The sequence below is a fragment of the Eublepharis macularius genome, chromosome 1 (genome assembly GCF_028583425.1).
Source record: "Eublepharis macularius isolate TG4126 chromosome 1, MPM_Emac_v1.0, whole genome shotgun sequence".
NCBI classification, from domain to species: Eukaryota; Metazoa; Chordata; class Lepidosauria; order Squamata; family Eublepharidae; genus Eublepharis; species Eublepharis macularius.
The window spans coordinates 90442101-90455168 of record NC_072790.1 but is presented as its reverse complement, the minus strand read 5'-3'; the positions used below and the strand labels follow the sequence as shown (position 1 = coordinate 90455168).

The 13068-nt window shown below is 42.2% G+C and overlaps 1 protein-coding gene across 5 annotated transcripts in view; it reads left to right on the top strand.

The window, feature by feature from the left end:
- Positions 1-247: 247 nt before the first annotated feature.
- Positions 248-13068, top strand: part of USP45 (ubiquitin specific peptidase 45) — an 84858-nt gene continuing 72037 nt past the window's right edge. For 2 of the 5 annotated variants that reach the window (XM_054976474.1, XM_054976502.1), the window contains exons 1-5: positions 248-2041; positions 7231-7343; positions 8453-8622; positions 10336-10439; positions 11595-11695. In XM_054976474.1, the coding sequence (XP_054832449.1) occupies positions 7241-7343; positions 8453-8622; positions 10336-10439; positions 11595-11695 (478 nt within the window). In that variant the 5' untranslated portion in view covers positions 248-2041; positions 7231-7240. Of the gene's footprint in view, positions 2146-2494; positions 2526-7230; positions 7344-8452; positions 8623-10335; positions 10440-11594; positions 11696-13068 lie in introns of those variants that run through there. The other 3 variants (XM_054976482.1, XM_054976487.1, XM_054976495.1) reach the window with 3 other exon arrangements.

Here is a 13068-nt window from a genome sequence, read left to right as displayed (position 1 = left end):
GAAAGACACTGCACATTTTTATTATACATGTTTTAAGTCTGAAACATGGCACAGAGAATAGTTTTGAGAGTTCTACATTCTCCAGTTGACTTTACTATTTGCAGTCCAATCCTAACCATGGTTATTCAGAAGTAAATCCTATTAAATGGCCAAGACAAGTGAGGTTTATTTTTGGTTAAGCTAGACACTTCCACATTCATTTTACATTTATTTGTAATGTGATAACTTGGTGGAACACTGAGACACCTCTTCAGAGTACATTTATATGGACCTTATTCCCACTGATATGGTAAATCTCACAGGAAAATATTTTTCACACATGAAAAACCAGCGCATCATAGGAAACCTGAATTGCCAACTGGCCAGAAAATAAACAACCTAGCACCCTTTTTTATTTTACAAAATATATACCTTACCTTTCTGCAAACATAAGGGACACCAAGGCAGTTAAGACATTAAAATATACATAATAAAAATCACTTCTTAAAAGCATTAAAACCAACAAAAACAATTAAAACAGAAGCGAAAATACTTCTACAAAAACATTTAAAAATTGTGTATGAGGTCACTATGACTTAAAGTGGGCGGTGCTTAACAGATGGTAAGCATTCCAGAGGGCTTTGCAAGAAGGGATCTAGAGATCTGACCTGGGAGCAAGTTACTTGTTCTCCAATACTGCTTTCTAAGTTATGTACACAGTTAATAAAAAATTATGTTATACTACATAGTGAACCAGAAAGTTATTAATAAAGAATGTTACATGGTACCAGGAGTGGCTAGTTGCATCTTGCAGTACAGGATCTGAGAAACAAGGAAAGCTTGGAGAAACTGTAAGAAACAGAATGTGCAGGAGGGAGGAATCACTGAGGGAATGCCTAATGAATGAGAATTCTTCACCACCTGGTGGAAGATGGCAACAGAACGGGAAAGATGAATCTCTCTAGGTAGAGAGTTCCAAAGTTTTAACAAGAAGAATATACCAAAACTGGGAAATGAATGTTACTGCTGTCACCCAATTAAAGAAAGTTGAGGCACTTACAGTGCAATTCTACGTGACTGAAGTTAATGGGCTTAGACTGGAGTAACTATGCATAAGATTGCACTGTTAGTCACATGCACTTTAGCTGACTTAAAACCAAGATTACATATGTATACGGAAAATAGTTACATAGAATTTTTTTAAAAAGGGAAGATATATACATGCACCACTGTAGGTATTATTTTGGGAAAGGCATTGCACGTGCACCATCAAACAGGAAAAAATGTCTTTTCTAAGATGGCAATTGTAATGTGCAGTTTTAAAACAATAAACATTTATACAGGGCTTACAAACATTCAGAGCACTCATCTATACTAACGTGTATATTTAATAATCTTGTCGTTACTGTTCCTGTATTGCAGCTGAAGCTGAAAGTGAGGCCCCGCCTCACTTCCATCATACACTAAACTACACCAACGTTGTGCATGTCAGTAGTTTTTAAAATTAAGAATCCACCACCCTGTTAACCGGGGGCAAATTTTTAGTTGATATCCTAGTTATCACTGGCTTGTCGCTATACCTCTAGTGCCTAGCCTGTAAAGGCAATGCTAGCATGGCCTTCGTATGCAGTTGTGGGGGGGGGGCGCTGCACGATCCAACGCAATAGAGCCATTTCCTTCGCAGAGGCAGAACGCTGGCCTGTTAGCAAGGAGGTGCGTTCACTTCACCGCCGCGCTCTGCGTTTCGACCCTTCACTCGACCCCTGCCCCCGCCGGTTTCCAAGAGGGCTGACAGGGCGCCAGGGGCCTTCATTAAGCTGCAATGGCGCTCCCGTCCACAGTCGCAGGCAGCTGCCGTTGGTGTTTCTACCGAAGCCGCCACTCGCCCCATTCTGGGTCTCCGAATAGCCGGGGTGGGTGGGGACGGGACAGCACAGGCCGGCGAAGGGAGCGGCCCGGGCTGCTTAGCTTCCTTAGCCGCTTCCTGCTGCTGCTGCTCCTCCTCCTCCTCTAGTTTCTTATGCCATCCCTCCGTCTCCGGGCGAAGCTATAGCTCCGCGTGGTGAGTGAGGAGACGGAAAAGAAGCGGGAGGTCGGGCTGTGGCAAGCTGAGTCCGAGGTCTCGGGAGAACTCTGTGGTGGGCGAGGCAGGACCTGGAGTTTGCGGTAGCTTTGGGGGGCCGCGGGACCTTTCCGGGAGTGTTTTTTCCGGCTTTTAGGCAGTCCGTTCAGCGGGCATTTCGGCCTGCGGAGGGCATCGCTTCCTAGTCGTTCTGGACTCTCCCTTAGGCCCTAGCCTTGGAGGACAATTGAAGCGCCCTCCCTCTGGCCTTCTTGAATTACGGCGTAGGCAGGAAGCTGCCCAGGCACATTTGGGATGTGAACCCGCCTTGTGGTTGGCCTACGGGTGGGCGTGGGTAGAGCTGGTAAGGAAGGTCTAGGAGTATGACCTGGAAATTCTTCGTTCCCAGAAAGAGGCCAGCTCAGTCGTATGCATATTTATTTGAGGGCGAGTCTCGCTGTGTTCAGTAGGATTGGGCTCTCAAGTAAGTATGTATGTATGTTCTTGAAAGGAAGGCCGAATGAGCAGCGTGGCACATAATTCCAAATAAGCGTGGCTGCTTGTGGCACAAACTAGCGCGGATCCCAGGGCATGTAAAAAAATAGAACTATTAAGCGATCTTGAGCATGTTTCTTGTCTCTGTTCATATCCAACGAAGACTATATAATATATTTTGTAGAGTACAAAGTTAGTTTGGTTTTAGACTTACCACACCTAAATATGAAAACCAGAGTAATTGGAGTGTTTATCTTATGAGTAGATTAAAGTTTAAGTCTTAAATAGCCTTTAAATGTACAAGAGCTAGAGGGCTGTTCAAAGAACAAGTTAAATTGGCAGCATAAAATAACAGGTGGGAATCTTGTGTTATCCTTGCTAATGCTTTTAGTTTATATAAATAGTATTGACTTCATTTAGACCCCACCTTTCTCCCCAGTGGGGTCCAAGGTGGCGTACATAATTCTCATGTCGTCAATTTTATCCTCCAAACAACCCTGTGAGGTTAGGTTTAAGAGTGCATGACTGGCTCAAGGTCACCCAACAGTCTTGCACGGCAGAGTGGAAATTCAAACCTGGGTCTCACAGATCTTAGTCTGACACTCTAAACACTACATCAGGCTGCTGACTGTAATGGATATTAGTTAATGGATCATGGAGTGTTTGTTTATATTCCCTCAAATAAGTTTATTGTTTCAATCATTTAATAATAATAATAACAACAACAAAAACAACATTCGATTTATATACTGCCCTTCAGGATGACTTAACACCCACTCAGAGTAGTTTACAAAGTATGTTATCATTATCCTCACAACAACAATCACCCTGTGAGGTGGGTGGGGATGAGAGAGCTCCTAGAAGCTGTGACTGATCCAAGGTAACTCAGCTGGCTTCAAGTGGAGGAATGGGGAATCAAACTCGGTTCTCCAGAGTCCCGCACTCTTAACCACTACACCAAACTGGCTCTCCATTTGATATCCCAAATACATTTTTTATAAATATTTGGTAGTGGACGCTCTGAACAATAAAGTACAAATTAGTAAGCATTTGTTTGACTTGCTAGAACTCTACCTTTTTTTGTAACTGATGACTTTAAGAATATATAAAATACCTTAGTGCTTTAGGACAAAGCCCATCTTGTCCAACATTCTGTTTCAGCAGGGGCTAAACAGATGTTCAGTTACAAGCAGGGCATAAAAGTGAGGCACCTCTTCCATTGTTTGTAACCAGCATTTGGTATTTAGAAATATAATTGCCATCCCACCAAACAACTATTTAATTTAATCAAATATTTCATTTTTTTCCTTGGAATTTTCAGAACATGTTCATTTTATCTTATATACCGTTTGTCTTGTTCAAACTGAGTAGACAATTTGCCTGCTGTGAAATAGCAGTTAATTCTGCGCAGAGTAACTGGCAGATATATGAAAATGAGGGCATTGATTTCTATAATTCAGCAACTGCTATAACTTCTTCCCAAAGAGCTCTTTCTAGCTTCAAAATGGAGGCAGCATTGCAGCTCACAAGTATATAATACTCCCAGTGTGTTGACTTGATAAGTTGATCTATAACGTATTTGACTTGTAAATATTTTGTCAGATTTCTTCAGGAAATATTGTGAAACTGGTATTCCATAGATTTGTTTTCCCTTAAGATGTTCAGCAGTGTACCATCTGTCTCTTGAGGTTTTGCTGGTAGTGTCCAGAGTAGAGCAACTTGTCCTTGGTTTGGGACTGACATGTGTCATGAAGAACAATCTGGGACAGACTGCTATGTAACAACAAAAAAAGATGTAATATTACTCTTTCAGCTGTTAGTCACTGGCTTCCTGAAAAACAGTGCTAATCATTCAGTCAGCCTGACATCTTGCTTTCCTGTCAACTGCTGCATGTTTTCCCTTAGGCTGTACCAGAGTCATATATCTTCTTAACCTATTATCTCTAAGCTCTGTAGGCTCTTTGACTGTCTAAATTGGATCTTAAAAATGCAGCCAACAAGCAAGCATTTTTTTGTCCTTTCAAAATCATTTTAAAACATTGAATGTTTTGTGGATGAAACTGAACTCTGGCAAAGAATATAAATGACATTAGCCCATAAAAGGGACTAACCATCAGTTCCTACTTGTGGCTGCAGAACCATGATTGCTCCCACTCTTGGTGATTGCCTCCTCAAACACTGAGCTTGTGACTGAACCCATACTTACCACACCATGGTGGAACTGTTAAAAGATTGAGCTTTGAGTTGAGATATGTGATGAAGTTCTGGCTCCTGGCTCCATCTAGCTCTCCCTCCACAAAAATTTGTAATCAAAGCAAGTGCCAATTTTACAGGGTTGTGACTTTAAATGGTGATTTTTCACATAGCTTCAACTCACCTTTGTGCTGCTGTTCTGGAGATCAGTATTCCAGTTTTGCAATAATTTGTTTGAGAAGGTATGCTGTGGCTTCAGTTGTGAAAATAGAGTCCTTCTTTCTATGGGCAGAGATCTCATGATGCCTGAAAAACTATGAGATACAACAAAGGGAAGGGACAGTATCTGATATAAGTAGCAACTAAAGTTGAGCCGATTACATGTGCATGGCCTGCTTCTATGAGCAGTATAACATGGGAACACTTAACATGTGAGGGATTATCTGCTTCCTTCTGTGAACTGGAAAATACTGTTATTGTTATTCAAGTTCATGAAGGTAAACTTGTAAACTTGCACGAGTGAGTTGTAACTGTTTTACACTTCTTACATGAGTAATCTGCTTAATATTAGAAGTGTTATTGTACAATCTGGCCTCTAATGTCTTCTCTAAATTGACTCATTTGCCTTCAGTTTTTAAAACTTACTCTGTAGAACCAAACTGCAAATAGCTATTTGTACTCTGTGAATTAGGGAAACCTTTCACACCCCACCTCACCCCCAGTTTGACATTTTGTTTATAATACAGTTGTTGGATTTATTACAATAAATTAGTGCCTCATGTTTCAAAATAAATTTCCTCTGAGATGACAGTAAATTGAATACTGCTGAGTTCTTAGCTACTTCTATTTATTTTTGTAGCAGTATATTGAATCTCAGAAGGGGAAGTTGAGGTGTTGTGATCCATAAGGAAGTGATCTCCCTTGCTGTGCTCTCTATTTTTGGATGCAGTCTGAAATGAACATGTGTATCTTCCTAAGATTTTTCTTTCTTGAGCTGACTTTAGAGGTGGCGTTAAAGTCCCCTAGACTTACAGGCTTGGTTCCATTAGAGCATTTCCATGGACAGAAGATTTCTGCCTGCATAATGTGACTTTCTTTCCTCCCTCTTCCTCTTGCAACTCAAAACCCAACCTTGTTTCCAGCCAGAGATTAAGATAGGTTGCTTTAGTTACTCTGGTTGATAACTTATTTGGGACAGGAGGGATATGACCCTATTAATTCTGCTAAACCTTTCAGCAGCTTTAAATATTGATCCATGATACCTTCTGGACCATCTATAGTAGGTTCTATGTATTGTCGAAGGCTTTCACGGCCGGAGAACGATGGTTGTTGTGGGTTTTCCGGGCTGTATTGCCGTGGTCTTGGCATTGTAGTTCCTGATGTTTCGCCAGCAGCTGTGGCTGGCATCTTCAGAGGTGTAGCACCAAAAGACTCTTTTGGTGCTACACCTCTGAAGATGCCAGCCACAGCTGCTGGCGAAACATCAGGAACTACAATGCCAAGACCACGGCAATACAGCCCGGAAAACCCACAACAACTATAGTAGGTTCTACTTTACTAGGAGGTTGCAAATATAGCGCTGGGAGTCTACTGCTGGGAGACTGTAAGAATTATCCTCTGGATTTGATCTGTCTCCAGTGTTTCCTGATGTCTAAATGAAACAGTTTGGATATGTGGTGTATGCTGCCATTGATAGATTTTTGGGGATAATTCCCATGGGAAATTTTCATAGCCCGAACTTCTGGAAGATCCAAGTAAGATATCATGTGAGGTCTCAGTTATGAGTTGGACTTACATCTGGTATAGAATAGAATGCATATGACATTTTGAGAATTTCAAATGACAGATTGCAATGAAAGAAACATGGCAGCCACTACCAGTCTGTAGTTCTGCTCCAGGAGGTATTAAATGGCTGTATGCTTCAAAGGCTTTCAGAGCTGTCCTTGTGCTGAAACATATGATGCACTGATTGATAACTTTGTCCAGTTGCTGGTCATAATGATGACCATGGTCTTGCCTTTAACTGGATGACAGTTGATCTAGTTCTGGACTCCCAAAATGCCACAGGTAGTTATAAAATGCATCTGCATTCAGCTCATGAGAAAATGTAGGAAATAATAGATAATGAGGGGAGGCTTGTTATTTGCCTGCATAATGCATACTGAGTGGCTAGTTGTAAGGGATTGTTGGAGGTACTTAACTGAAGCATTGCTTTGGTGATGAATTAAATATTAAAAAACATGTTTTCTTTTAATGTAGTTGCCATTCCTGCTAGTCCTAGGAGGCTTCACTCATGTTACATAATGAAATGGCTGTCTAGTGCAGCATAGATAATAACAGCAGGAAAGCCGTTTATTTGAGTTGGGGATGGGACTGTTTTTTGTCAGATGTGTGTCAGCTTAGTGAAAAACTTAGTGAAGAGTTGCTTATTGCAGCTAAACCTTTGTATTTGTTTTAATATGATATATAGTGATACCTATTTCTGTTTGTTTGTTTTCCAGCAAATAACAGATGCGGGTGAAAGATCCATCAAGGGCTATCACTGAAAAAAAGAGATACAAAAAGTCAAATCAGCCTCCGGATGAAGATTCTTCAGATGACATTGCAGGAAAAGGTAGTTCAAATGTTGCATATGCTTTGTTTCAGCTCTGTATTCAGATTTATATTTGTCTTCAAACTTTTGTGCTCCATACCATATTGTATTGTTTATTTAATGTATCAGTCATTGGTCATATTGACTTAAACTGTGTAATCCACCTTGAATCTCAGTGAGAAAGGAAGACTATAAACATAATTAAAAATAAATTTAAAAAAATGTTGTTGTAGGTTCTGACGTTATGGCCAGAAACAATTGACAATGGACTAGATATGTGGTAACTGCATATGTATGTACTACATGTGTTGGCTTCTGACTGTGATGAGCAGGTGGCATGGAGGCATCACCATGCACAAAGAGGGACTTTTAAAATGCTGCAAGTGGCTTCTATTAATGTGGGTTGCAAAAATTGTTCTTGTATATTCCCATGTACAGAGCTAATGTTGGCAGTGATTTCAGGTAGATTTTCTGCCAGTACCGCATGCCTGAGGGTGGATTGAATCACCTATTAGTTGTCAAGGAAAGGAAAGGATTGTCCATATGCTTTTAATTAGCCAATACAGTGAATACCCATGGGAGTTGCTAATTTAATTGGTAGGCATAACAGCAGAGATTGCAGTCAGTTTATGGCCCAATGAGTTATGAAGTCGTTTTGTCTTTAGAATTCTCTTGTTTTGAGAAGCAGAGCTGTGTTTCATTACTGGCAGAATTGGAGGGAATGACAATGGCAATACATGAGAGGTAAGGAGAAAGGGTAACAAATGTTTGGAGAGAGTGACTCGTTTCCTGTGTAAAGAGAGTGGAAAAATGCTTACTTCATAGTTACAAGTCCAGCTGTAGCATCATCCATGATGTCTTGATGAGGCAGGAAGGTAACGTGGCTTGGAGGATATCTGGAAACTTTGAATGACATTCAATGGTCATTTTGTGGAATTGCCTCCTTATTCCCAAAGTATGATTTTTTAAAAAATCAAATGGTTGCTGCTGTTGTGATGGAAAAACTGCTAGCAACATGAGGAAATGTTACTATTTTAGATTCCAGTACCTGCAAGCCAATCACTCTTAAAAGAAAAACACAAAATAAAAACATTTGAGCATTCTGATCCTTTTAATTTCTTATTCCATAGGTCTGACATGTGAGCATGTAAGCCAAGCTGTGGATGTACATCATGTGAAGAGAGCAGTAGCTCAGAATGTTTGGTCAGTATGTTCAGAGTGCCTAAAGGAAAGGAGAATATGTGATGGTGAGCCAGTAATGCCTACTGACATATGGCTCTGCCTCAAATGTGGAGCTCAGGTAAATAAATTTAGTATGTCAGTTAGCAGATCAAAGATCATATTACACATATGGTTACATACAACTGCATCAACTTTACCAAAGCTCTGGAATGCACTAGCAGGAATCACATAAGTGCTTGTGATTGCATTCCTTGGTGAGACGCAAGCATTTCAGTTCTTAGAAATGTTTAAAGCCCCCTGCTCTAGCTATTCCCGGGAAGAGCTGGATTAAATTAGTCACTGGTGACTAGGGGTGTGCACCGCCAAAAACTCTGGAATTACCAGAATCTGGTATTTTGCTCACTTTGGTAATACCAGATTCTAGTATTTAGCTTGCTTTGATATGCTCTGTAAAGATTCAGAGCATACTGAAGTGAGGGGGAGCAACCCCCCCCCCATCCCTGGGGCAACCCCCCCTCCACTTACCTGGCAGGCAGGGAGAGGGGAGGGCGATCAGCTGGGTGCAGGGGAAACGTGGAGCTGGCTCCTGCAGGGCTCGCGGCGCCGCCTCCGCTGCCGCAGCAGCCAGCTGGGCTGCGGGGAAGCGCGGAGCCGCTCCTGCGGGTCCTGCGCCACCACCTCTGCCTTCACAGTGGCCAACTGGGCTGCGGAGAAGCATGGAGCCAGCTCCTGCGGGTCCTGCGCCACCACCTCTGCCGCCACAGTGGCCAACTGGGCTGCGGGGAAGCATGGAGCCAGCTCCTGCAGGGGCCACTCCACTGCTGCAGCAGCTAGCTGGGCCACGGTGAAGCACGGAGCTGCTGCCTCTGGCCTGTCTTGCCCCTCAAATGGCAGCCCTGGAGGCCATTTGAGGGACAGAAAGGGCCTTCTCTGCCTCCTCCGCCACTGCGCGGCCCCCCAGGGGAGCGGGGAGGGCCTGAACTGCTGCCTCCGCCACCGTGCCACCTCCTCCGGGCCCGCAGTGGCCCACAGGGCAGCTGAGAAGGCCAAATCTGGCGGCGCGCGGCCCCACAGGGTGGCGGGGAAGGCTGGAGCGGTCACTGCCTCTGTGGCTGCAGTGGCCTTCTGGGCAGCTGGGAAGGCTGGAGCTGCCACTGCTGTGCTGCCGCCTCCACCACTGCAGCAGCAGAGCCAAGGTAAGTGGGGGGGGCTGGGGGTTACGGGGTTTGGGGTGTTTAAAGGGCCCTGCTGCTTGCAAGCGGCAGGAAAAGGGCCCTTTAAACTTCAGATGTCAGGTGGGGGGATTCCCCCCGCCTGCCAGCTGATAGTTTAAAGGGACCTGCCGCTTACAAGAGGCAGGGAAAGGGCCCTTTAAACTCTGCCCCGATGCTTTCCGAAGCAACCCGAATGCTTCGGGGAAGCTTTTATTCAGGAATCCTGAATCTTTACAAATTGGGTCCGATTTGGGTATTTTATCCGAATCGGAAACCTGAAGCGCACACCCCTACTGGTGACCTGGGAAACAATAAAGTGATAAATAGTCCTAGGATGTGTAGAAGAATTGTGACTTGAAGTGAATAGCTTGGCCAGTGAAAACCAAGTAAGGCTGAGGTCTGGCACTGAGATATTCGAGTTGAGGAGGGCTATGTCAACTTTATGGGGTGGCTCAAGAACACTTTTGTATGTTTGTAGTGTGAGCAAGGTACCCACATTTGTATGAGAGTAATGTAAATGACAAATTGATTATGAATTTCAAAAGGGGTGTTTTTTTGCTGATTTTATTGAAGGATAGTACTGATAGTTTGAATTTTTTTTTAATAATAAACTTTAGGGCTGCAGTCAAAACTCAGAAGCTCAGCATTCTATAAAACATTTCCAGACTGAATGGGCAGAGCCTCATTGTATTGTAATCAACCTCAGCACATTGATTGTATGGTATGTTTATTTATGTATGTTGAGGGGGAACTGCATAAGTCATGTCTATCTGATAGTATATAGGTCTGTGTACAAGTTTTCTTGTATCTGGGAATTAAAGAGTCAAATCAGCATGATATGATACTACTTGGAGTTTAAATTTGGTAATTAAATAGAAAATATAAGTTGGATAAAGAAAAGGTTTATCATAGATAAATCCGGTAGTCCTAACTGATATGATTTGTTGATGTGAACTCTAAAAGTCAGCTTTATTAAATATATTGCATTTTTTCCTTAACATAGTGGATCTCAGGATCAGATACAAAAACTCTAGCACTAGCCCTCATTTATCGGTTGTAGGAGCGGACCCAACCTAATGGCTGCCATAAGGCATCTGTACTGTGCAAGACCAGTTGTTTGACACTGATTGGGCTGGAAGTGGGGAAGGCACAACTCTGCCCTCCCTTCCCCCATAGCTTTGTATGGAATCTCATGAACTTGAATGATCCAAATAAGCTGATGGTTTATACTGTTCATATCTAATAGAAAGGGAAGGTAGATCTTTCCAGATGTAGAGCACATAGGTTCAAGTCAACTGAGAGCTAGTTTGGTGTAATGGTTAAGGGTGGCAGAACTCTAATCTGGAGAACCGGGTTTGATTCCCCACTCCTCCACTTGAAGCCAGCTGGGTGACCTTGGGTCAGTCACAGCTTCTTGGAGCTCTCTCAGCCCCACTCATCTCACAGTATGATTGTTGTGGGGATAATAACATCACAGTTTGTAAACCACTCTGAGTGGGCGTTGAGTTGTCCTGAAGGGTGGTATATAAATCAGATATTATAATATTATTATTATTTACATTAATTCACACTCAACCTTCCATATGTTTTGAGATGCTTATTGTTAAATAGACAGCTATCCAAAAACTGCCTGATACCATGATTTAAACCAAACTTCCATCAGCATAAGATAATTAATTTTAATTGACTTTTTAAGTAGAGAGGGAAGGCAAGCAAGAAATTGAAGCATTTTATTCTGCTATTTTTGTGCTTGTAAAATACCTAAGTAAATCTCATGAGAGAAAGATTCTCAGTGCCTTTGTATGGTAGATACAATCATAAGAATTTATTCAGTGTCTTAAGATTAGTTGTTACAGTATTTCAATTTTTATCTAAGGTGCTATGAATGTAATGAAGAGCTGTCAACACATTGCAACAAGAAGGCTTTGGCACAAATTGTTGACTTCCTCCAAAGACACATCATCAGAAATGAAACAAGTAAGATACTAAAATTTTTTATATCACTCAGAAATACAAATATTCTGTAGTTTTCTTTCAATCAGGATGGTCCAAGATAAAGCCTGAGTGGTTTACGAGGCCCTTTAGAGGATTTTCAATGTGTCCGTAGCACTAGAACACCTCTCAACACAAATTACTAAGCCATCTTCAAAACCAGTTGGTAGAAGGGTGGGGGAGGGCGCGCACCAATGACTGTAGACTTATACAAGAGTAACCTTGAGAAAAAAAGTTCTAGTGATCAAATCTGCATGTACCCTCTGACTCTTAAATCTACCTATGTGAAGGTTTGGTGAGGTTATTATGTAGAAATGGGTATGTACTTTAGGTTCCAAGGAAACAAGATATATATGCCCATGCCCAACACACAGACTCTCTCTAATCAAGAATAAATACTTTAGCTGAACCTATCTGGATATTTTTCCAATGTCATGTTTCATCAAATTGATATTGTGTGTCTGTCTGGTGTCAAATCCTGGTAGAATTTATTTATTTATTGTGAAAAGCTGTAGACCTAGGCTTGTTGGATAGTCTGTCCTGTCTCTGAACTTGGTCAGTCTGCATGTAAACAATCAAGGGCAAAACCTGGGGATTTTATTCAGAGAACTGGCATGTGCAGTACGATGTTATATGGGGGAAACTCAGACCATTCACCCACCCACACATTCATTCTGCAGTTCTGTGACCCGTGGACATTGCATTTTCCCTTAGTGGTGGCTGGCTGAGCAGGAAAAATGCAGGATAGATCAGATAGGAGTAGTCTCTGATCTCATGGTAAGGCATGGAGATGGGCAGAGAGAGGAAAACGTCACGTTTTACAGCTTTGTCTTACATACTGTAGAGCTGCTAAAGCTGCTAAAGTTACTTCCAATGGGATAACGAATTCTATGAACAGATGGATGGGGTGGCCATGGGGAGCCCTCTCAGCCTAGTTATAGCAAACTTCTACATGGAACATTTTGAAAAAACAGCTCTAGAATCAGCGCCCCACAAACCTAGTGTATGGTTCCGGTTTGTGGATGATACATTTATCATTTGGAGCCATGGGGAGGAAGAATTGATGGGGTTTTTGAATCATCTCAACAACATCCACCTGAACATACAATTCACAATGGAGAAAGAAATCGAGGGAAAACCCCCATTCCTGGATACCTTGGTCATCCGCAAAGCAAACTTTCAGTTAGGTCACAAGGTCTACAGGAAACCAACTCACACTGATCGGTACTTACACAAAAACTCCAATCACCACCCCCAACAGAAAAGAGGCATAATGAAAACATTAGTGGATCGTGCAAGACGGATATGTGAGCCGCACTTTCTCAGTGAGGAAATTAATCATCTAAACCACGCAGTTC